We start from the raw sequence: 26,296 nt of genomic DNA, 5'->3' as shown, positions 1-26,296 counted from the left end.
TCTTTCTCTAAATTCACATATACCATTCTCCTCCCTTTTGTCAGTCAAATACGATGCTTTGGCAATCTAACTCCTGAGCCTGGCTGTAACTTACATATACATACACATGAATTGTACGTACTCCTCACTTCTCTTTTTTTTTTGGCTACATTTTGCAGGAAGCCATTCTAGGCACTGGGAACAGACCATCATCTCCTCTTCCAAAACAAGAACCTTACTGCAGGGGCCTCTCCAGTCCAAATGGTTAGGAATCCAATACACAACAATCTTGCAGAAATCAGCTGCCAGATTTATTATTCTACCTGAAAACCCCAAACAAACAAACAAAAAAAACCCCCCAAACAAACAAAAAGCAGAATAAAAACAAACTTTAAATAAACCTCTTAGGTACATTTTAAAAAGGGTTAATCAGTTCAGTGAAAGACTTTTATATCTTCTGCTGAGAGATCATGTAATGTTGGTCTGATTGCTTGTTTTGTTCAGTGAGTCACTACCGTATACAGATATATATATATATATATTTCTTCTTAAATATTACACATTTGATGCATTTTTTTCCTCTTTTTTTTTTTCCAACCCCCTTCCCAAGTACCTACATCCTGCCACAGGCAAGAGGCGCTCCATGCTGACATTAAAGAACCAAAACCAATCCAAGGACTTTTCAGCAAAGCATGTTTCATTTGAACCTTATTTCAATGGAAACCACATTTTTTAAAACAGTCTTACTCAACCTTTTCCCTTTCCTTTTTGCTAATTCTGCAATTTTAGACTTCTGATTCTGCGTTGATCACTGAAAATTTAAGTGCCATTGAGACTTACGGATGACAGAATTAGTTGACATATTAAGGCATATGTACACTCTCATAAAATATGTTGTCTTATGGATCTGAGTAAATTAAATACCTGCCCAAATGTTTTTTATGCACCTGTGGTTTTTAGTGACCACTACTTCTTTACTTTTGATTAATTGCATATTAAAATATTCATTAGTGCCTTAACTGACAGAGGATGGAAAATTAACCCACCACCTAGGATTGTCTTTGAAATCCATCCATTATGATGAAAATTATTCTTGTTTTTTTTATGGTTATGCATTCATTTTCCTCCTGCTTCTTGGGAATATAGGAAAATGAAGTACTCCATATAACACCTATTTAAATTTCACTGGGCAAAAAAAGAAATCCAGATCTTACCCCCACTCCCTCCCTTCAAACTAGGAAATACTGTATTTCAGAAACATTGCTTATAAATATTTAAAATTTTGGGGGTTTTGTCAGGGCTATTTTTTTTCATTTTACATACAGAATAGTGTGTGTGGCTTGTGTTCAAGATTACCCCTCTCAAAAAATAAAACAATCTGAAAAAATAACAACAACAAAAAAACCCCCTCAAAATTTAAATTGTCGTCTGAGCATATCTGATCACATTTACATTTAGTGTCCAAAACAAGTTGATTGGTAACATCAGTGCCAGCACTACAACGTCATACAGCGACTTCATGGTATTCTTTGACAGTTTGTCTAAGTCTCCGTTCCACCAAAAATTACAAAAGGTTCTGCAGAGCTTTCCTTAGCAAGCTGAAGCTTACTAGTCATTTGTGGATGCGCATAAAAGCTGCTTATAGCACAGCTATGGCGTAAGCTATTTTCTAAGCAATAAATGGTTCAAGTCATCTATTTTGTCCTGAAATGCTACCTGTAGTTACAGCATTGCTTATAAATGGTCATAGTAAATTCAGCATCAAAGAGAATATTACAGAAAAAGACAGCAGCAGAAGCATTAGCATTATCTAGTATTTATATATGTTATCAACATAACACAGCAGTAAAAGGTTTAAATGCATATTAATGGGTACCATGTCTAAAAATTACTAAAGTACCTATTTAGTGTATTGGATATTTTTCTCAAGGAGTGCTTGCTGTGTCTAAACAGCATAATTAGATACGTGACTTAGTACAGTTAATTCCTATTGATTAAATAACTTATTTATGTACCAAAGGAAATGGAAGGATACAAAATGTTTTCTCCCTCCTGATCACGATCCTTTATTTAATGCTGACATGATCATCAGAAAGCCTACCACATGTAATTACTACCCTCAAATGGATCTTGAAATGTCTAAGCCATCGCATGGGCCATATATGTATAGCAACGTGGCACCAGATATGGCATGCAGCTTGCAGTCTCAAGTCAGGGATTTTGCTGCTTGGTCATTGTACTTATGGCCACTCTGTCATTAAACAAGATTTGTTTTGAGGCCATACCAAAAGAAAAAAAAACCAAACCAAACCAAACCAAAAAACTCTCAAGATAATCTGGTTGTTTTCAGAGGCAAGGTGCAAGGTCTGCCACTGCAAGCTTCTAAATCAAATGCTGTGGCATATGCTTTGCTTCTCTTTTATAACTGCAGAAAGACAGTTAAGAATGGCAAGAAACAAATGCCCTAGGCATGCTGTGTTGCTATCATCATCAAGTGGTTATTTTGCACAATGAGAATTAACTGTACTACGGATACCCAGAGAAAATGTACAATATCTTATGCTGATATGAAACAAAACAGACATGATATAGCTTTTTTTGTACTTAAAACCTGTTCCCTTCCCAAACTTAAGTAAAAAGCAAACCCACCCTTTTCCTCCTGTTACACAGAATAACGTTTAGGTTCCAACCCTCCCCTTTCAAATAAAGTGCGCTGTCCATGGCAGACCATAGGAGTAATGCAACAGGAAAAGCCCCTTTTAGTGTACTATTTAAAAAACAAATTGAAGTCGATTCAGCTTTCCTCTGGGTCTTGTGAAAGAGGAGAAGCCTAAGGGAGGGGGAAAACACCCTCTTCATTGTCACTGTTGTTAATAGACATAGCCTTCATTATAGGGGTGGGTGTTGCAGCAGCCACCGTCCTGCATGTAGACCATGCTCTCATCAAAGTGGGACAGAGGCACAGTGTCCTCCTCATTGATGTGGCGCTCCATGTCAGTCTTCAGTAAGGGGCGCTGGTTGTCTGGAAAAGCCATGGAAAAAAGCGCTTCAGGGTCGCAAACAAACTTGTAGACGTATCTTTCTCCAGCCACCTTAGGACAACAGAGGGGAGAAAAAAGTGCAGTGTAAGGCCTTGTGGTTTTGCAACTCAAGTTCAACAGTCTTGTGAAGAATTCACCTTAGTTACACAATTAGTAACGCAGTGGCAGAACTGGTAAGGCAATCACCTAGCAAAGACAACAGGGATCTGCAGAAGCAGACTGTGCAGAACGCTCTTGATTTTGCCACATGTGATACCCTGTTGGAAGATGGACTAGGTATTCTACTCCTAAACATTTGTTTGTGATCATTTCCTATACTTAACCACAAATGGAACTGCTCTTACTGGAAAACGTAAACAAATTGTCACTACAGTGGCAAAATAAAATGACCAAGTCCAATACTATGTGTGCGAAGTGGAAAAAAGAATCACACTGCACGATACAGATCTGAATTTCACTTTACGCAGATTGATCCATACTTACGTATAAAAGTACTTAAGTTATAGTGCATGCTGATTGTACAGGGACAGCGTAAGCAAATACGCAGGCTAATATGTACTTAGCAATTGCTCATGCAAAGCTAGGACATTTGGATTTGCTTATGGAGGGGCAATTTGTCCAAAGATCCTAAAGTCTTCCCTTATTCAGAAATAGCACTAAATGTCTGTGCTTCATCTTTCTAAAAGCTAAAACAGCTAAAAACAATAGAGAATTGTTGTCTTACTTGAAAAAAAAGTCAACATAGTGTCTTCTCAAGCACCTTATTTAAAGAAATATGTTAAAAAATGAGAACCATGTTGCATGCTTACAGTTTACTAAAATTATTTTAAAATAAAGATCATATTGTCTTCTTGCAACTCCAGCTCGCGTGGCATTGGAAGTGACTGAACGAAGGTGGCAAAAGTGTTGCGAACTTAACTTTATTCTTACGGTTCCAAAATAGACTGACGCACCTCCTTGAATTTTCAGCTTATTTATTCTACAAATAAAGTTTTGGTAGAGGCTGTATCTGTGGTAGAATTTTTTTATCAAATTAATGTCAGCAAGCTTGACAGACTGAAGGCTGCATTCAGATACTGGGCATTTGCATAACCTGTTATCATTGCTTAACTTAAAACAAAAGGCAAAAAAATGTGCATACAAACCTTGCAGTAAAGAAACCTGCTATGAATCTACAACCACCATTAGTTTTTAACATACACTAACTGGCCAGATAGGGTCATCCCAGGGCAAACCTCAAAGATTGCTATGCCAGAAAAATAAGCATCCAAACTAGTTTTTAAAATGTGTGTTAAAGACATTCTTGTAGATAATGAAGTAGTACTTTAGGAGGTAGCAAGCTAGCTGTCAGAAGTACCTGTAAACTTTCCATGTTAAATGGATGTGTGGGTTGGGCAGCATTATCAGCCTTATGGTATTCTCATCCCCACCTTTTCAACTTGTTTCACTCTCTTTGCTACTTATTCTTGCTTGCCTCTGTGCTGCCTTTGAACTGTACCAGCACAATTGCCTACGCAGCTGACCTGTAACCTGCTACGAGGACCTCCTCTGCCTGAAGGACCACCCAGCAAAATCAAGCGTTTCTGCTTCTCCCTGACAGGACCCAGTCTCCAGTCCACTTTGCAAAGACTCAATGCAGTTATGTGACACACAAAAATGGATGAGGCACTGTGCTACTGAAGTACCATAAGCCAATACCAGCCCAGATTGTTGTCCAAGTTGACTCCTGGATAGTGAAAAAGGAGAGCACTACAATGATTCCATAATCAAAGCAAGAGAACTTGTAACAGGTAACTCCAAACCGAGACTTCACAAAACCTACTGGAAAAGTTGCCCAGTAACTTGAGCCGAGAGCATTGTTTCCATTCATGGAATTGGCAAATGGCAGGTTTAAACATGTTAGTCATCACAGGTCACAAAACTAATGTGAAAAGATATGGAACAAGTTTTACAGCACAAGGTGTTCATTATGATCTTTGATCACACCTGCCAGTTTTGTAGATGCAGCAGACAGGTCTCTCCTATTGATTTCTCAGTCAATCTACATAGTACTACATAGCAAGATTTAAAAACATACATGTAAATCAGCAAGCCACAGTAGAAGGACGGGTTGAATACTGTCAGCAAGACCAGACTGTTATATATAAATTATTGTTAAATATTTCTCATAATTCAGCCTATTATAAAATATTAAATTCCACTTAAAAATGGTATTATTACAACACTATTGGTAAAATATTAAAGTATTTGGTATGTTAATAGGTATCATTTTTCTCCCCTATCTTGCACTTACCAATGTACCCAAATGCTGGGCAGCTAATTTAGATCTGCAAAATATTATTCATACCATACTGTACTGTTTGCCTTTCCCAGGTGCCAGGAAGCTCCTTTGGATATTTTTGAATGTTACCTCCTTCCTTATAATCATGACGTGCATTGAGTGAACTAAAACCACAGACGCTTTTTACACAGAAAAAAATATCTTGATCCATATACTGGACTTTGTAGGTGAAAAAGCTTAGTGTTTGCCTAAATAGATGAAAAACCTACCTCAGCAATGCAGTTACAAGTACTCCTCATAAACCGACTTAGGGATTAACATGCAAAACTTTGGTGAAATTTAATATAAAATTAGCTACTCACCTTTTGCATGATTCCCTTCTCATAATAATAGCGAAGCGATCGGCTAAGTTTATCATAGTTCATAGCTGGCCTATTTTTCTGAATCCCCCAGCGACGTGCCACCTGCCACAAAAATGGATTAGCATTGATTTGTTAAATGCATTTAACAAGCAGATCTTATCATCAGATACTTTATTTGGGGATGGAGGAGGGGGAATCCTGCAGGTGCAATGAATAAACACAAGAGAAAAGGTTGCCATGACCTGAATTTCCCATGTACTACTATGATTTTTAATTGGACACACAGTCATCAATTAAACTTGAAGCAGACTTACTTATTTGCAAATGTGGTGGAGGGTTGGGGGTTTTTTTGTTTGTTTTTAATAAAGAAAATCAATTAAAAATAAAGCCATATAAAGAGATGATACACAAAAAATATTTATCAAGTTCCACCAGAAAACTTTCATGAAAGATAAAAACTTTTCTTTAGTTTGATATTGTAGATATATTGTACTATGCCTGTGCTTTCCGTGCTGTCAGAACACTAATTTACATTAAACACACATGCATACACACTTAGTTCATGAACTAACACAGACTGTACTTGGAATAACAGCAATGTTGATATTATTAGGAGATACAAGTCAAAAGCCAATTCCCAGTCTTAAATATTACTTCAGCAAAGAAAATGAATTATCAGAGGAGGCAGGTTAATCACTTGGAAGAACTACATGGTAGTATGAAGGATGGGACAGAAATTTCATAGTTGCAGTTGTATAATTTCCCTTAAAAATTAATAACAAAAAGGGAGTTGCAAACAACTCATGAAGCCATTCCATAGAGAACAATATGCCTTCTGCTCAGACTTATGATTTTTACTTGCCTTTATGCTTCCTGTTTTACCACCAAAGGTAGTTCTGGACAAAGAGACCTTTTGTTTAAAGAGCTTAACTGCTTATTCCCCACCTGAAATTATAATTGGCTGTTGGTGACATTTCAATTACTGGCTGTACAAATGACTATCATGTCACCAGAGGGAAAAAAAGTCAGAGCTGATGAACTCTTTAAAGCACATTTTATAAAAATGTTTGAGAGGTGCATATGCATATAGCTCTGGAAAAAGGAGAGAGTAGCCAAGCAGCTTCTCTGCACACTGCTCTACGAAACTTTCCCATAGGTGTCTGGAGCCTTTTGATGCAAACCATAGATGACATGCAGCACTGAGAATTGAATGGGGACTAAATAACAACAGCAAAACCCATGACTTTGATCTCCATCTGGACAATAATTTTAAAAATATCTTTTGAAAGCATTATTTCCTTTCAGTGGTGCAGCTTTTCAGACTTACGTAAATTATCATGGCTCTGCTAACTTCAGCTATGTTGTAAGCTGTATTGAAACATACCTCCCATCATGTCGATTTATTCTAGTTGTAGATTTTGCCTAGATGCATAACCTTGATTCGCCTATTCATCTTTGTGACACATGCCTACATCACTCTCTGCTTATTCCTACCAAGGTTTTTTCTGCATTGATCAGAGTCCTAAAAGTCCCCAACATAACAGGCTTGCATAATAAACAAACACACAGCAAAGATAACAACAAAATAATGGTTGAGAATATGCTATATTGTGTGGTATTTTGACGCTCCTAAATAAGTGAGCAGGTCCAGAAGTAGTCTTGGTAAGTAAGTCTTCCTGTCCCCAAACTGCACAGCATTTATCAAGTGTCACTCTGTGGAAGGGATTCAGGCTTCTAGCCGTCCACCCCACCTTCCTTGCTGAAGGTTGCTGTCCCTGTGACAAGGCAGAATAAATGGACCTATGCCCGATTCTTAGCCTCCACAGTTCACAGTTATCTACTTTCTGAATAAACTATGGTGCTCAAGCTGATACATACTTATTTTCTGTTGTCACCCTTTCTACAAGGGCATAAACCTCCAGAAAGGGATGGGATGGGAAGGAAAGGTCGTGTCATTGACATCCTAACCTGCCACAGCTGAACCAACAAGCTCTTTCACTTCCCTTCAATTTACACTTGGCAACCAACAGAAGTGTGCAACCTCCCATAGGCTATTCTTATTTTAATCGACAGTTTCTGTCAGATCCATGACATCCATATGAAAACAGCTTAGGCTCCTTTGTAGTCCCTAAGAGCACACAGGAGTGAGGCAAGTTTCAAGTAGCCTGCCTCCTCCAGATCTTGGATGCAGCACTGCTCAGAACCACAAAGCAACTGCTATAAAGTCAGACAAGCAGATGATCTGGTTAACTTAAATCAGAATTATCCAGTTCTTCAGGGAATTACACAATAAGGAAACCTTAGGGTTTTGTTTTGCTACTTTCCCTTCCTTAGGTAATAAAATGTATAAAGTTTTTGCACCATCTGCTGGAAACCGTTTTTCTATAAATCTGTTCAATCTTGAAAAACTTTGGACATACCTTAAAGGCAAGACAAAACTAAGAGGGTAAAAGATACTGAGACTGGGGCAGGGGGGAAAATTAGACACTTCATTCACCAAAATCAAACAAAACACTTTCCAAAGATTTCACTCTGTTCTGGACCAGGCACACAACCAAGAAGTCCATGTAGCCTGCTAAGGCTGCAGACTTGCCAGCAAAGTTTCGGTATCAAATTGACTAAGATTGTTCTGTGGTCAATCCTCAGATGCCAGGATCTGCCACGGTAACTATCACTAGTGCAGGGGATGCTCAGACAAATGAGAGCCAGCACACCAGTCCTTGCAGCAACCTGCCCGTCAGCCAGACCATGTTGGGAAGGGACATCAGTCCTGACGCCATTCCCAACTACTCTATCATCTCCTTAGGGCTGTTGGCAGACGATGTAACTTAAATGCAGGAAAGCTTTCAGATTGCTCATGCCAGCAGATGGATGGCGAACAGCAGAAATAGCTGGTGGAACACAGAAGCAGCCTTACACCCCCGAACCTTCCTACTCAGCTCTAACTCAGAGGGGATCTGATGGAAAATTTGCTGCAGATTCCTCTATTACCCAACCCTGTCCAAGGGGCAAAAAAGTATATCAGAATGATACTGCTTTTTGACAACTCTAATCAAATCATTCACATCAGAATTACAACAAAATTCACGTACACCAGGTTTTCCAACAGTTTCCATGACTGTTTAGAACACAGGATAAATTATGTAATGTTACCTAGTCCAAAAAAGTTTACGTAATAAAATGTTCAATTTATTCCTGTTTATCACACAAGTGAACTAAGTCATGCTTCAGCAAATATTCATGAATACAAGTAATTTTATCCACCCCACGAGTCCTTCATTGTTCAGGAGAGCTGTGCATGTGCATGAGTGTTTGCAAGTCTAGGATCTAAGTGTGCACTAAACAATCTAATGATACAAATAAGCAGGAAGACTCTAAAGAAGACTCTATAAAGAGGGGGGTTTACATAATTCTGATGAGATTTTACTGCCTAACAATCTTAACCTCCTCCTTTGCCATATGTCAGACTTGGGGTCTTTCACTTTACAGCCTAAAAGTTTCAAGTTCCCACATCTTCATACTGAAGAATATTTGGTGTTGAAAGACTATTCAGGGACAAGTTTTCAAAGGATTTTGAAACACAGCTCTATCCATGAAGTGGAAAAATCCAGGCCCCACAATTAATGCCGAGTATTTTATAACTCTAGGACTTGTAGTATTTTTATTATTTTGTGGGACTAGGAATCAAGTCTATGCTTAACTGCACCTCTGTCCTAACTGAAGCACTTCCCTTGCGGGTCCTTTCTGTGACCCTTCTAAAGTGCTACTGAAGCAAAATATTGAAGGAAAACAAGGCCTAAGTCCGAATGAGCACTATTAAACTGGCAGGACAGGGCAGTGGATGTCAGGACATGCTGTCTGTCTAACCCACCTCCTCTGGTTCAATCAGCTTGAATTCCATGCCTCGGCCAGTCCACGCTATGAAGTGAGAGTTTGATGGGTCATCAAGAAGAGCCACCAAGAACTGCCACAGCTGAAGCGAGCCTCGCCGTTGATATGTGGGTCCCTCACGGTACATGCCTGGCTCCTGTTTGACATCACCTGCACAGAACAGCAACAACGTTAGATGAGCAATGTGCAAAAAGCATCATCACTCGGTTTGTCAGATAAACCAGCAAAGCAGTCATTAGGGTTAATAAAACACAGGGAAAGAATTCCTACTACCCAGCCACCCACAAAGGCAACATTCCCCTGTCTGCTGTTAACTGTAAACACTCTTACAATAACATATTAATATACTAAAAAGTACCTAAATTCAGTCATGATTTATGGAAGTCTCCCTAAGCCTATCCCCATTTCTGACACGTGCAAATCTCGCTTGCAAACCATTTTGCAATATCCTCTATCTGTAAGAACACGAACTATTTTTGTAAGCAACTCTGGTGCCTGAAGTACTGCGTTTGTGTACTTATACTTTGCACAAGCCCCAGTTTTGGAAATGTAATGTAGGCTTCATAAAGCTGCAAAATGCTATTTGAGTGAAACTTCTTTTGCATGCAAATGCTTCTAAGGAAAATTTGACAAAGTATTTGACTTGGACTTAAACGGCATGTGCTTTATGTATAGGTATGCAAATCCTGCAGATATGTGAGTTCCTCTATGGCATATTGGACTTGCATATAAGCACATATTACTTTTACTCATATCTACATATTAGATTGGTATTCCCCCTGAAAAGCAGTAGGTTAATTCTTTTAAAATTTCAAGTCCAGAGGAAGCTTTTACAAAACAATAATAATATTCAGCTAGCTGTTCCACAAACTGCCAATGAAAAACCATCCTGCTACATCCATACTGTGTCTCTGGATTTTTAAATCATATTCATACTAAACAACTCATGCAAAAAACAACAGCTGAAAGGTCTGATGCTGAAGCAGAGAGCATTTTTTTTCTGTACACAATGACAGCAGTCCTTGATATGCTGGTAAAACTCCTCATTTCAACTACCAGAACAGCAATACCCTCCAATAAGCAGTGTGACCTGTGTGACCTGTTTAATACGGAAAGGCAGGACTTTACATTCAAACACAACATGAGGATGCTCTGATGGCCATTACAGAACAGCTCCACACAGTGAAAGTAAGAATAATAGTATTAAAAATGGAGCACTTCCTTTTGTAATCAGGAAAGAAAATTGAGTCAATAGCTGTGGAAAACAAATAAATCAACACAAGGCTTTTGGTTTATGTGAGGCTGAAGTTCCAGTCCTGAAAGGCCGTCTTTTTCAAGGACAGGATTTTTCTTTTAATGATAGCTGAGCAATGTGCAAATAGCAAGTGTAGTATTGCAGAGGATCAGATTCTTCGCCTGTGCCGATCTTTGATTTCAAACGAAGCAGCTGAGAATCTTCTTCTGAAGCATCAAGACAGTCCTGGGCTCATCCCACTTTTGCTTTACTGGCCAAAACATGATGACACATCTGCTATTTTTTCCTCAAAAGTAATCATGCTACAAGTATAAACACACCTATTTGTATCACAACATCAGTCTTCTAGAGTACAAGGTGTTCTCTCAATGGACAGTCATAGAAGCTAGCAGCAGACTGCTTGCATTGCAAGCACACAAATATTTCCAAACATTTTTTTTTTCCTTTATTTGTATTTCTTTTCCTTTTTCATTCCCTTCTCTGAACAAAACCCGAACAAACAAAAAGGCTTTTCAAGAAAGACATAGACAAACACTACTCCTGTAGAGTTTTAACTTCTTGTAGTACAGGGTCTGATCCCATTCCCATAAATGTGAATATGAATTTGCCACTGGTACTGAAAACAGATCAGGTCCACAACCATTTTTGGGGAAGAAAAAACACCTGACACAATGTGCTTTAAAAAGGGGGGTGGTAGCATACATTCCAAAACCAGTGTATAAAGTAGACTTTCAGTAAATCACCCTTTCAGCGAACATGTCAATCCAGTGACGCTGCAATACTAGATTGAGCAATCTTTGCTAAGGTCTAATTTTATTTAAAATCCTCTATTTATTTCTTGCTATTCCTTACCAACCCTGAAATGCATGTGATCCCTCTGTTTGAGGAATGTGTAATTCTTCAGGTTACTTTCATTTTAGTCTCCCATTCTTCAGCAAACACAACAAATGCAGCCAGACATGCAATAGTTTTGTAATCCATATAAGTTATTCTCAGGGGAAAACAAACAAAATAAAGTAGGAGAAAAACCCCAAGAGTTCTCCAGCTCTACTCTTAGCTATGGTCAGAGAGCTGTCCACAAGTTTATCAGAAAGTATCTAATCTTTCCTGCTAAAATAAATAAAGCTGGACATATGTACATTAACACAAAGAAGCCACTCTAGCAAATTTAAGTAACTGGTCTCCAAATTACTTCCCAAAGTTGCAGACTAACAGAGTCACCATCAAGAAATACTGAGTCCATCTACTTCGTCTGTAATGAAATAAATCTGAAATCAACTGAGTTACACCGGGAAACTGATTTTACATCAGAGTAACTGAGGATAATTTGGACTATTTATTTTAATTGACCTCAGAATCCCTCTTGAAAAAAAATCTGTTGTAATGGGTAGTGTTGTGAAAAGATCATTGATTTGTTATCAATCCCACTGAAAAATAAACCACTAGTACAATGTTTAACCTAGTGCAAATAAACTGACACAAACACAAAAATGCCCTATACGCTCACTCCCCACTATTCATCACTTCACAGATAGCGAGAGAAGAGGCTTAATCCTCAGTAAAACCAAAGCTGCTGCTTTTCTCTGCCATTTTGTTAATTATAAGAACAGCTTTCATTAAATCTCGAACAACAAGTGGTATGTGATCATCAGTGCAATGGAAATCCTCCTATTACTTTCTCAACAGTACAGGAACTGAGCTCCTCTGCTGCAACTCTGGATACAGCATCTTTCCCTGGCAAAAGTCAAACGACATCCTATTGAAGAGGAGACTTTGCTTTCAAGAGACAAAGGTCAGCTTTGGTTGGGCGCACTGCAAATGGTGTGTTAAGGAATCCTAAATTGGAACGTTACCGAGCTTTTTTGATCAGCAACAGAGAAAAGTCCCTCATCTCTTCCTTTTTCATCTCCCCACACAAGAAAAAGAGAGATGTGTCATACATACCGTCAAACTTCTCTGGAACAACGCAAGTGTCATCATAAAACTGCCTAGGTCCCTTTTCATACATACAGCCTGTAAGTTAAAGAGAGAGAGGTGTTTATATAAAAGATGCATGGAGAAAGAAGAGATCATAGGCTTAATGCCAGAGGGAACACTAAGTCATATAGGAATCAGATTAATATCCCACATCCTTTACACACCGCCCAATCACAACATTTTGGCCTCAGTACAGGGGTGTTTAATTAATGTGTGCATTCCCAAAAGACTGTTAATCTCCACCTGCAAAAGTGAAAAAGCACCCATTTTTCTCTATGACTTATTCCAAAATGTTTGTCTCATTTCCTGTTTGAACTACCATGGCTTTGAATTTTAACTATTAGTTCCTTCAGGTCTTCTCCCTGCGAGACTAAAAAGGTCCTACTTGGTATTTCCTCCTCACACTCGCAGAAGTTACCCCCCCCTTGATGTTTCTTCCAATTAAGATCATTCTGTAAGATGTAATTTTTGTTGTTAAAAGACACTTTCTGCAATCCTGCATTCTTTCTACCACTCTATTTTGCACACACTCCTCCTTTTCAGTATTATTTTTATGTTTCGTTTAACCAGAACTGTATTGCATGCCAGTATCAGCCTCACCAGTGCTACTTAGCAAGACAAAACATCTCCTCCTCTTCTGCCTCCCTATGACCTTCCTTTTGACTGTGCAAATATTACAGAAGGCCTTTTTGCCATACAGTTGCAATGTTTGGTTGGGCTAGTTTCCCACTGTGAAGCCGAGGAGGAGGAGGCCCATCTCAAAATCATTTTTTCTCATATACTGTTTCCCAGCTCCGTAAGCCTGATCTACATTCAGCATATTAAAAAAACCATTTTGTTTAATGTGCCCAGATTACTGAACAATTCAAATTGTTTTGTGTGACTGCCCTGTCCTGCCTGGTATTTACCCCTCTGCCTATCTTTGTGCCATAAAGTTATCTATTAACTTTGTTCCATATCTTTACCGAAAATGTTGAATAGCAACACTCCTGATATCAATTCCTACAGAACTATAATAGAAACAATCCATTCAGAGATGATTGCCCAGTGACAGCCACTTTTACATCTGTCAGTTGGCCAGGTCTTAATGTATTTAATGTGTACTTTATTGATATTGCTTTGTGCTAACTTCTTAATCAGAATGTAATGCAGTGGCAAATTGAATGCCATAAAAAGTCTAACTATACAATGCAAGTATCTTTAACAATCAAACCTTTAATCTCAGCAAAGAATAAAATCAGATTTGACATGACCTTTATTCCATAAAATCATGTTGACTGATTTCCAAATACAGAAAACAAATATTTACTGAAGATCACTGCTTTTTCTACGTCATTCATAACAATTTTACCACCTCCAAGTACTTATGAGTGCGTAACACGTCTAAGATTGGTTTCCCCCTATCTGTGCTATGATTAAAACTCAAATCCGTTGACCTTAGCCCTGCAGTTTGTGGATTTTTCCCTGATGTCTTTCATCTCCCTTATCAAGCTTCTATACTTCATATAATTTCATATATCAAGACTGTTATAAATTTCCATCTCCTGTTTCACCCTCCTTGTTAAACACTACCTTTTACTTCTATTTTCTGCCTTTATTCCACCCCAGAAGGAGTTGGGCTTTTAGCCAGATTTGTTATCTTTCTAGTTGTGTCTTTTCACTAGTGAATGAAGTCTTACTTAGAGGACTTTGATTCATACATTTGTCTGAATTCTCATCAATCTCAAAACCAATTACTCTCATGTTTGTGAAATTTGCCCCTTGGAAAAAAAACAAATAAACCCTAAACAAACAAACAGAAATATCACATATTGTCAAGAAAGATACACCAAAGCAGGAGAGTGGAGGGTACAACCTCCCTTTCAGTAGTCATTTTTTCTTAGTTCTGTTGGCCACCTTATTTTTAATACATATAAAGTACTTTTATATAAAGCTTTACCCTAGTGAAGTCACTGGAAGTTTTCGTACATATCACGTGGCTGTACAATTTGGGTCTAAGCAGCACCAAAACATTGCAGAAATCGTAACAAAAAGAAAAGCCAAAAACCTTCACTGAATTTAAAGTATAAAATGGGTTACTTAACAGTTAAGTGAGCCTGTCACACCAATAGCCTGGAAAGTATCACTTGAGGGTGAAATAATGGACAAATTTTTAAGCGTCTCTTCCTTTCAACTGCTAGAGGCCTTGAAAAGCAAAATGAGTAAATTCATAATAAAATTGCTTCTATCCTGATCAACCTGTGGCACTAAAAGAAGCTACAAAAAAAATCAGTGCATCAGAAACTGAAGACTGAGAAGGGAAAGAAAGATGATGAGAGTCTTCCCAGCAGCAGAATTAAATCAGTGAACCCCAAATCCCTCCAGTTTTTTTTTGTTTTTTACGTTTCTCTCATACAAAAGTGGTACATAATAGAAAACTTAACTTCTGTTCTGTTTGGGTGAGCCAGGAAGCCTTCTTGCCTCATGTAAATGGAATGGCAGCTAGGCACTTCTGAAAGGAGAAGACGACAATGCTAGTAAAAAGACTGTCTGGAATTAAAAGTGTGCAGGTTATCAATGAGACAGGCTGCAGGCAGAAGAGCAACAAAAAGGATGCAAGTTACAGCGAGGGTGAACCTGTCAACACACAGTCAGCATTTCAGAGCAGCACGCACGAGGCATGGAGGAGGAGAAAATCAGAATGTGAGGATCACAGATCCCATCTAACATAGGCACTTGAACTCAAACCCTTAACGTAATCAACTTTGCTGAAAGCTGACTCCCATGACAATTACACTGTAGACCACTCATGGACCAAAAAATCCACACAAATACTTTAAACCCTGTGCTTGTATATCTATCTTTGTAACAAATTTGACCTTATATTTTTAATCAATTACACAGAAAAGCCTGCCAATCACACTGGAGACTTATAAATTCTACATTAATACAAGGAATGTCAGAGTGAATTTAGAGTAGGATGTTGCTTTTTAGACTCCATGTCTTACACTGTCCCCAAGCAGCCACACCCTGTGCACAGGGACTTGCAAACAGAAATACACCATAAATGTTTGCCCTTCTAGACCATGTTTAACTCACTTCTTGGATATCAAAAGTCTTGCTTAACAAAGTCTATTTGATCTTGTGGTAGACTCCTACCCTAAGCTATGCAATCTGTTACCAGTAACTTGTAACTCTTCAAGAGATGCAAGCAGAGGTCAAAAGAGCAGACATTATTTTTCCAACACTGCCTACAGACTCTTTCAGACTGTGATTCCAAATTTCACTGTTCACTGACTAGTGATGAGTATCAAAGATTTGGCAGGATAAGAAAATGAGGTTTTACACTGACTTCACAAAACAAGTGAAACACAGGGCAGTAATAATAAGTTTCCTCTAACAGTCCAAGGTCTCTCTTGCACATCTGTGCCAAACTCTTCATTACCTCCTCTCTCGATGAAACGCTCAGTGCCTGCCTGCTCAGGCCTTGAGAATCTCTAGCATCTCAGGCAGCTATTCTGAGCAACCACAGGAATCAGTGATTCAGTAATCACCCGAGTCAAGTATAGCTCTGTAGACTACAAGTCAAGGCTACAAGTAGTGGTTCACCTGCAAGGAATCACTCATGTTACCAAGTAAATTGAATTTTAAGGAGAATGGAAAAATCTACGTAAAAAAAGAGGAAGTTGTAGAACTGAAACAGATGCTATTTTCTATTTTAGGTAAAAATTCACCAGTATTGGCAGCAAACCCCTTTTTGACTCATGAACTCCACTCTTGCAAAGTGATACAGCCGAGTATATGGAATAAAGAATTATGCAGGCATCCGAGAAGCGTGTTCTTAGCCAACTTGGGGTTTCATCTTCCATGCTCCTAAGTCAATTATAATTAACATCTGGAGTCTTTTTAAGGCAAGCATTGTTTGTACCAACATTACTTAATCTTCTGGTTAGCTTATGCTTAAACAGTCCACAGAGGACCGAAAAATACAGCAAGGAAGAGTTTATTTCTCGTAAAGTAACTAGAGTCTTGTTATCCTAAAGTGCTATCAGTTAATTTATGACTATCAGAGTGGGTCAGACTCTAATCAAATTGTAGAAACATTTCCAAAGTGATTATTCAATCAAATGACTAACATGGTTAATTAGGAGCCATAAACATTGCTCTGAAGTTCATCAAAGTAATGACTTGCCCAGAAAAATTACTGCTAATTAAATTGCCTGCTGCTTTCATTTCTACCTTATCTAATAAAAAGTCCAACCAATGAAATTTAGCATTGCAGTTTTAAATTGTACTAAATGGTTGACTAAGACCCAGAAGTATTTTTACAAGCTAAGCGGAGCTACTTCAAAAGAAAACATTTTAGTGCAGAAATTACAGAGCAATTATATGTTTTCTTCTCCTTAAAGCATTGTTTGAAGACAACAAGTAAGACCGAAGTAGGCATAAAATACTTCCAGGGCAGGATGCAAGTGTCTGAGGTGACTGATTCTATCACCTTTTAGCACTTTTTAGTCTTTGAAGAAAAATGTGCCTGGATTTAGGACACACAACAAGCTTATTTCAGACTTTTAATGAAGTAATTCACATTGTGAAGTTACATCATCTCAAGAATAGCACAGTCCCTTTAAGAAAATCCAAGCTAACTGAAAATATGGAGATGTAAGAAAATTAATTTATCTTTTATTATTAATTTGGAATACTTAGAGGTCATTCTTCATTGCTCCTCTTGCTAACAGCAACATAGCAGTCATCTTAAAACAATTAATATGGCCTTATATCATGTTGGTTTGAAACCACTTTTTCCCAGTAGGTGTTGTTTTAAAATTACGTGTAATCTAGACACTGCAGAAATGCCTTCTCATCTGGGACTGCCACAGAGAAAAACACTGGAAATAAGCTCTGCTGTGCCTTAGTCAAAATAGATCAAAGCAGAAAAAGCCCAGACAGACTTCCTCAGGACAAGAAAAATCTGCTATTGAATTTAGCAGGCACAGGTTCTAGGTTTCATTATCGAGTAAGACACTTGAGTGGTCCCTTGGTAAGGAAGTATTTCATATTAATTATCATATCAGAATTTAAAGGGTTAGGTTGTCTCAGCCCTGTATAACTCAAAGCGGGTAAGGAATCCTTAAATCCTCTTTTCTGATTGTTTTTCATAGATAAGGACCAGGTTTCAGACCCACAATCACACCCTGCGTAGAAACAAACAGAATTTCAGCCCGCATCCCTAGCTAGGCGAGACACAGGGAAGACGAAGCTTCTGCAGGCAATGGGATGAAGCGACTGTCTTCTTCTGAATGAAGCAGAGCAAAGCAGGAACTGGAAACCTGAACCAAGATTTATTCTTCGGCAGTTCCTGTTTCTGACCATACATAGCCTTCCTAATTAAAGGACACGTTGTTACATTACACTCTAACTCTGAATTACTTTTTAGTTCACTTTATCAACATCATCTGAAGATGTGGAGGCCCAGCGCACTACCCACGTGCATGTGACAAAGCACAGTGTGATACAGAAGTATTGCATTACATATGTGCAAGTGCAGAGAGAGACACAGGGAGATTGAGGCTTAGAAGGTGTGTACAATCTGAAACAGGGTGGGTGAAGAAGCTGAGCTACCTGCTTGGCCTTGGTATCTGCATGGCAGGTCAGGTGAATGCTACCGTGTACTGGCAAGCGGCTGTCTTACAGCTTCCCTACAGCTGTAAAACAAAGTGATGACACTAAAACTGGAATCTTCTTATTGTTTGCCCACCTACTTCTCCGATTTACACTTTATTACCAACTAAGTCATATTAAGAACAGTTCCCAAAAGGAATTGCTCCCAAAGGAGCAGTTCCCCCAAAATTTGGAGGGACTCCACTGGCAGTGGATACAGCCAGTCCTGTAATTTAACTTACACCGTATCCTCCTCAATTGTCCTTTTGGTCTGAGAAGTAATTACATGGGGTTTTGGCTCCTATTTCAGCAACTCAGAGTTGGTATATCTATACAGACAGACTTAAATGTGCTGTGCGACTTCTCTTCCTATAGGCAAGAAATACAGTACATGCAGATTCTTTCCCTTTGTGCTACCAGGCACAGAAGGGCATGCACAAGCCCCTCTGGTAGCTGGGACCAACCTAGCTCCCAAGGGCCACTCACACGGGTCAGCCTGACCCTGTGCTACACACACTGTGAGTACACCAGTCCCCCCTTCGGTGCCTTGCAGAGCTTCACCAAGTGCTTACTTGAGCAATACAAGCACTTCTCTGGTACATGGAGAGGTGGTTGGTGCAGTGGGAGAGTTTTTTACCAAGTGCAGAGACAAAAGGTAGCCTTTTTAAAATAAAATGTTCAAGCTACAACACATCACAGTTCTGGCCTCAAACTTAAAACATCACAATCACGCTGCGACTAACTTTTCTGTTCATGGATTTCCAAGAGCCCTGACAAACTGTTTACAAAGGAGTGCTTCATCCACCACTGAAACACATTTAGCCTCTGGGTGGAAAGCAGCTGTTTACCACCACTGAGAAGCTCTGACCAGCCCAAGGGTGAAAAGCAATACTGGAAAACAGGCAGAGCTTTTTAGGTAAGAAAGGCAATTCTTTAAACTAGATCATAACAAGTGGCTAAGGTGGCACCAGGCATCACAAAGAAAAATGCACAATCTGTGTTTTGTGGGGATAAGTACCAAATGATTCTTTTTGACCACGAAACCTACGATTTTGTAAACCTGCAGAACACATTTAAGATTAAAACTTGTATGTCTCTCCAAAAAGAGACATTCAGGCAGAAATACTAGAACTAAGGCAGAAATACTAGAACTAATGACAATCTCCCTATACAAGAATTGCTTGAGCATATTTCACAACTCAAATGCTGGTGGATCAGGTTTAAGTTCAACCACCTTTAAAAGCACTATCCCCTCAGAAGCCATGTACTTACAACAGAGTCCTACAAATTGGTAAAATCCTGGCAATACAAAAGTCAGCATTGTTTTTTCATGAGCAGGTTCAACATGAAAAAAGTAGGTGCACTGAAGTTACCTGGGTGAAATAGAGTCACTATCTTCTCTAAAAATCAACCTAAAAATTAAGCATTCTTTTTGCAAATCATTATGCAGTTTAAAAACATTCAGAATGGAAGGTTTTGTTCATCCTTTTGTCTCTCACTAGCCTTCATACAACCAATTGGGGGGGGGAATCTACAAGTCTGTGCACTCATAGATACACACATTCCCTTCAAAAAAATAGCTAATTAAAATTTGTTAAGCCTAATTTCTTACACCTCATTTGACAAAAACCTACTGGAGAACTAGATTTGGCCCCACCAGCTTACATCTAAGTGGAATTATTACACACATACAGAAAAAAAAACCTTAAGCAAACAGCTTCCTTTCCACAACTTTGGTTTTTAGATCTATGACAACATCTAATGCATTTTCTGAGACCAGATGTCAACAGCCTGTCTAGGCGATGTGTAACTTTTTATACAGCAGAACAGGAAAACAAAGGCTCATACATTCAGCTCTGAATTGAAATTCCACATGGAGCTGATCTTTTGAGCATACTTTAAAATCATGTATTTGCTTTTATTAACCTCAGTAACTGTAAAATGTATTTTAAACATCACTTCCCTTTGAATTCAACAAAAGACAGCAGTATTTTCTTTCTCCCTCGCTCCTTTTGTTGGTAATCTTACTGCAAAAATGTCTGTGTTGCTTTTTCTCCCCCGCCCCGTCCCCTGCCTGTAAAATCGAAGTTGGACAAACACTGCACGGCTGAAGTGACATATTTGAATGGAATTCAGACCAACCAGTTCCTGTTTATGTTTCTGATTTGAGAATGTAGCCTTCTCATTCACTATACATTAGAAACACACCAAGGCCATAAATGGTGTCAGGTTACAGGCAGGCAGGGCCAAGGAGCATTAATCATTACTTGAAGGCAACTGGCAAAAGCAGCAGCTGAGGGAACACTACACCCTTCAGCTCCGCATAAATGGACATTCCAGGGTTTGGCGTGTGTGGGTTGGTTTTTTTCTTCCCCCTTCAGCATCCATTTTATGAATGAAACTTCAGGCTGCACAGAGTCCATTCATATAAAAGCTATGCTCACAGGGCTCAGTCTCTCGGGATCAATCGGTCTTGGGTAAGGCTGATGTGATTGGTTTAAGGCAGGCTTCAGCCTTCCATTACTGATTTAAAATGCAGCCTGTGTCCATTTGACCTGCGTTAATGCACAAAGAGTAAATCCAGACTGCGCTCTCAATCCTCAAATCAAATCATTAGCCAGTGCCACTTACTGTAACTGTAGATTTAGAGGATATTTATCCATTTCTTTGAAAAACAGGGACTGCAGGACAATTTTTCAGATCGTGTTGTCTGCCTTGAAAGCAAAAATAGATGTATGGTCTCCTGCCTATATGCTCACATTAACTTTGTATTCAGGTTTTCCTTTGTTCATGAAGTTAATATTACAAAATGAATTCTATTCTAACCACAGATTTCTTTCAGACAGAAGTAGTCAATAGAGGAAATGAGCTAGATGGGAAGCAGGTGAAAAGTTAAAATTCTGCCTCTCATAGCAATCTTCTGAAGTCCAGGTTTCCCAAGTTTCCCCCTTGGATGCCCTTATTTTCTACTGTCATACCATCCAACAGCAGATTTGTGTTTATGTGTTTAAAAAGCAAGTACAAAGCTGCAGTACAGCTCAACTACTGAACAAATCCATGCTCATTTCAATGAAGCAACACAGCAAAGACAAGCTCCTGAAACAAGAGGGTGAAATATTTTAAACCACAGAAGTGAGACTCGGGAAAACTTCAAAACCAAGAATGAGGAGGGGAGACTTCTTCAACCTACTGAACTCAAGAGCAAACCCCTATCCCTTCTCCTCTCCTGCCTTTATGCCAGTCAGATTTTCATTGAGAACAATTGTACAGCTGTGTAAAAGAATTTCTTTAAGGCCATAAGGAGATGCAGTTTTGAGATGCGTGTACTGAAGCACGATATCTGGGAAAAGGATGGAGTCAGTTCTGTTTTGCAGAGCATTTTATAAAACTATGTCCAAAAAGACTGCGAATATTTGCAGCCTGACAAAAAAAAAAAAAAAAAAAAAAAAAAGGAGGGAAAAAAAAAAAACCCTAGAGAGAATGTGAGGAAAAGATTAAGCATCTGGAGGATTTATGAAGCAAGATCTCAACAACAAGTCACACAGACAGACTAAGAGCATACATGCAAACTGTCTGTAGAGATTTAGAGGTGGTACGTTAATACCAAGGAATTGTTTAGGATGAGCCAAAGAAGTGTAGCTATGAGCAAAGGAATGGAACTGATCAAAGGGAAAATTTAGGCTTACGATCAAGAAATATTTCTTAACTGTGAAGTCTATTAGTCTGTGAAATAATCTCCCAGGGGAATAATTGTAGTAATAATACTTAGCACTCATACAGTGCTTTACATTTTCAAAGCACTGTACAAAAATTAGCCAATATAATAATTAAAGACAGTAGTAGAAGCACCATGAGTTGTGTCATTTTAAATGCTGCACTGGTCAATGCACTAGAGAATTTCCTGGAAAAAGCAAACCTGCACTGACTCTGACTGACAGCTAAGATTTCCTTTTTTTCCTTCATACTAGCAACTCCAAATGTCTAAACTTTACCTCCAAGATGTACAATAGACTACCCAACTGTTGTTTAAAAAAGGGAAGGAAAAAAAAAAGGGCAATCTGCAAATAAATATACTTCCAAGAAATGAATTTAATTTTTTTCTCCCTTGAAATTTTAATTGAACAGATTCTCTTATGCTGTTCTGCAAACTCCCAAATTTAAGGACATGTCAACCGATCTCTAGGGAAGAATGTGCTAGTAGGGATCTTTTTCCACATTAGCTTGCATTGATTTGCTTTTCAAAAAAACACTGGATCACGTATTTGAAAGGACTCTTGCTTTTTATTCTGTTCCCAGTCATTAGGTAAATACACATTTATAACATGGATGGTAGAATGCTAAAAACATCCTATACCTACAAGAGCAAATTCAGGAGGTTAAGAAGTGTCATAATTACAACTTCCTGGGCAACCTTGATACAACCCTTTTGTTGCAAATGAATTAGGATACAGCCTTTTGCCTCGGCACTCTTGTCTTTTGAGTGCACAGGTCAAAACTGTTTGGGGGAGGGACAGCCATGCCATAAACAGCTTTGCAGATGCAGCCCCTGCTTCATTTGTTACAGAGGCTGGACATTGTGTACTTAATGAGGCAGAACATTTCAAGAAAGGAAAAGATGACCTCAAGATTAATACAGGTGAATGGTCAATTTTAGGCCCCAACAAAGCCCATTCCAGCCACACCAAGCTTTTCCAAAGTGGTCACGTCGCTTCTGCCAGATTTTTTGTATTATGTATTTCTTATTTTTGCAGTGCTTACACAGGGACTCTAATCTGATGTTCCCGTACCCCCTTGTCTAGAAGTACTAAGTCTTTAGGAGCTAAGCTTTGAACATATGTAATACATAATGTTCTTTAAAAATTATCCTGTCCTAACTGGGTACCTAAAATAAACAGGTATATATACCTGATGTGTGTCTCTGCCTCCACTCATCTCTCTTAACAGAGGGGCAGTTCCCCATCCATTCTCACATGCCAACACAAGGTATTTATTGCTTGTGAAGCCTCAGGAATTAAAGGGATGAGCAACTCAGAAAGCAAGATATGGAGGCTAATAATTCTGTCCGGATAGTTCATTCTTTAAGTGATGTGACTAGTATCTTGGAAGAAAACTTTGGAAGTGACAGGGAAAGAATCTAAATTTTCTAAGGTCCATTCAAGAGTATTAATCGTGAGGCTACCCTGAAATGTAACTGTGAGAATAGCCCTGCTAATGCCTCTAACCTGCTCAGGAAAGACTGAATCTAGACAGATTTCAACAGATAAATTCCTGGCAATCAGTAATAAGTATATGCAAGCAACGATTTCTCCTCTACTTATCTCTAACACCACTGTTCGACAAATTTCAACGTTCCCAAAGACATGGTCACAAAGAACTTTCCAAACAAAGTAACTATTTCAGTTGAGCAAAATGAAATATGAGATTTAAACTTAATAATTTTTCATTTTACAACTAGATTTTTAGTGTTAGTTGATACATGCATAGCTAGAGTCATACATTAGTATATTTGCAAATTACATTAAGTAGGGAGGAGCAAACCTGCAAAGATCCTGCTTAAAAATAAAGCCCAGAATAGATGCGGTATCTCAAGTTTAGCCTTTTTAAGTACCTGAATACATGAATTGAATTTTAGAAGTGCTAACTGTACAGGAATGCCCACTATTAGCCCTTGTAAACAAAGGTGTTGGGAAGCCTTCTGGAGCATATTCATTAATGATGCAAAATCTCAAAGCTCTGTGTGGCCTTGGCTGCATCTTTGTGCTTAAAGTTGCTACATATAGCATCAAGTACTAAATATCTGACTGGCAGCCATGAAAAAAAAAAAAAAATCCATGGCAGAAAACAAGGTCTGATTGATTGAACATGTATGATGCACTGTGACTTCTAGAAGCGTGGATGGATAAGGAAGAGCTTCTACTCTGTTGACATTTTTCTTTTTCCATTATCTCAAACATTCTGCAGTAGAAACTGCATACCTGCAATTACAATTACAACTAATTGATCTGCCATTTCCCATGTCATAATTAATGTCATGTTTTAATAGTTATAATCATTCCATAATAATGCTTTTCATTCACCAGCTTCCCACAAAGTATAAAAGTATAGTGCACAAAAGCAATGAACTTTTATGAGGCTCTTTCAAAAACATCCCAAAAGGAACATCTCGGTGTATTACAATGAACTTTTAAAATATGTTTCTATATTCTTATGTGAACTGCAGTAAAATACCATGCAAAAGACTTCTCACTCTGGCATTCCTCCTTCCCTGAACATCCATAGGTGAAAAATGAAATCAATGATTCAGTGACAAATACATTATGTTTCCTAAGGGGTTATTTAATGTACTCTTAGCAAGGATGGAAAATGATGGTTTCTAGAGAACAGATGGTAACAAGACAAAATATCAACAGACCACAGTTGTTGACTGCAATTTATGGAGTGTACAGATGTGTCAACTTAAATGCAGTGATTCTGAGGCCAATAAAAGTACTTCCTGATACCAACAGATTAATTTTTCATGACCACTGGTTACACAGCTATTACATTTTTAAAAACTAATTATTCATCTACAAAAGAAACAACAATTTTGCTTGAACATCATTACTATAAAGTGGAATGTTGTTCTTGCTGGCACAAAAAAAAGGGCACGACAGAACTGGATACAAGTTTGTGCATCTTCCTTTCAGAATATAATATCCTGCTTTTTTCCATAAAGAATATTCCAAAGGAAGACGACTGCTAGCAGCCAACCCAGATTTAAAGTAATAGTATACAATAAGGAGATCCCACTTCCTAGCCAAATATGAAGCATGCTTACAAAAGGGCCTTTTTTCAGCCTTTAATTTAGCAGGATGAATAACGGTGTTTGTGAACGTTGCAAGGGACTGGCAGTGCCTGAAGCTGCAGTCCCCCATTTATTATCCATTGCCACATTAACTATGTAGACAGTCTCTCCCATGCTGCTCTGCAAGACTAAAGATACATGACTGCCAAAGCCACATATCTCAGAACCCTCATCAATGAACAGGTTGAGATCTAGATCTGATCCTTGTAATCTGAACTCATTTTCATCTTGTCTTATATTTCAACTTGGACAAATATTTCACCCTTGGTCTCCTCCCTTTGTAGGCCTAACTCAAATTTACCTAAGGATTGGTTCTCTGCTTGTCAAGAATAAGAAAGAAGAAAGCAGCTCTACTTTCCAAATCCCCCTGTTCTAGCATAGAGATCAACTCTAAAACAAGCACTTTACATTAACGATACCACAAAACACCCCACTAAATAGACAATGTTAAGTTAGCTACAGAAAAGACAATAAAACCCAGTTCTTCACTGTATCAAACTGCAACATAGTTTGTCATGGACTAAACTTGCAAAGGAGACCTCAATTCAGCTTCCATTTAGCCTTTGGGAAAAAAACTGCAAAAGCATCTAGCCAGAGACTGAACCAGCAGGAAAGCGCTGCAGCTACTGCAGCACCCAGAAGAAGAGAGTCAGACTGAAGTCAGACAGGGCCACCCACTCCCCCACCCAAATCAGCATGCACGTGTACAAAAGCAATGTACCCTTCTCCAGAAGCATAGTAAGGACTCACTGAAATCCCTCCCTTTCAACAGTGTGGTATACACAAAACAGGACAGAGGCAGAGACTGAAGAGGAGCTGCAGAAATCACTTACACCAAAACTGAAAAATGTGTTTTGATTGCATTTTCTTGGCACCATACCGATTAACTGTTTACCCCACCTAGCCCACTCCATGCTGTTCTAATCTCAGCTTCTCTCCATACCACCCTTCCAGCTTCCTTCTCCTTGTTACTTGGTACTCATTACTAAACTCCTTTTTTCTTCCCTAATTCTCTCTCTCTTTTCC

General features: G+C 38.6%; 1 protein-coding gene across 4 annotated transcripts in view; it reads right to left on the bottom strand.

Annotated features, from left to right (window-relative positions):
* Positions 1-268: 268 nt before the first annotated feature.
* The window catches only part of ETV1 (ETS variant transcription factor 1), a 66,577-nt gene continuing 40,549 nt past the window's right edge, over positions 269-26,296 (bottom strand). For 3 of the 4 annotated variants that reach the window (XM_069774223.1, XM_069774233.1, XM_069774253.1), the window contains 5 exons: positions 15,211-15,277; positions 12,754-12,824; positions 9,535-9,704; positions 5,664-5,765; positions 269-3,071 (listed from right to left, as the gene is read on the bottom strand). In XM_069774223.1, the coding sequence (XP_069630324.1) occupies positions 2,850-3,071; positions 5,664-5,765; positions 9,535-9,704; positions 12,754-12,824; positions 15,211-15,277 (632 nt within the window). In that variant the 3' untranslated portion in view covers positions 269-2,849. The remainder of the gene's footprint in view (positions 3,072-5,663; positions 5,766-9,534; positions 9,705-12,753; positions 12,825-15,210; positions 15,278-26,296) is intronic. The other variant, XM_069774243.1, reaches the window with a different exon arrangement.

This window comes from Haliaeetus albicilla, chromosome 2 (assembly GCF_947461875.1).
Source record: "Haliaeetus albicilla chromosome 2, bHalAlb1.1, whole genome shotgun sequence".
NCBI lineage: Eukaryota > Metazoa > Chordata > Aves > Accipitriformes > Accipitridae > Haliaeetus > Haliaeetus albicilla.
The sequence above is the reverse complement of the archived record's forward strand: the minus strand, read 5'-3'. Positions and strand labels throughout refer to the sequence as shown.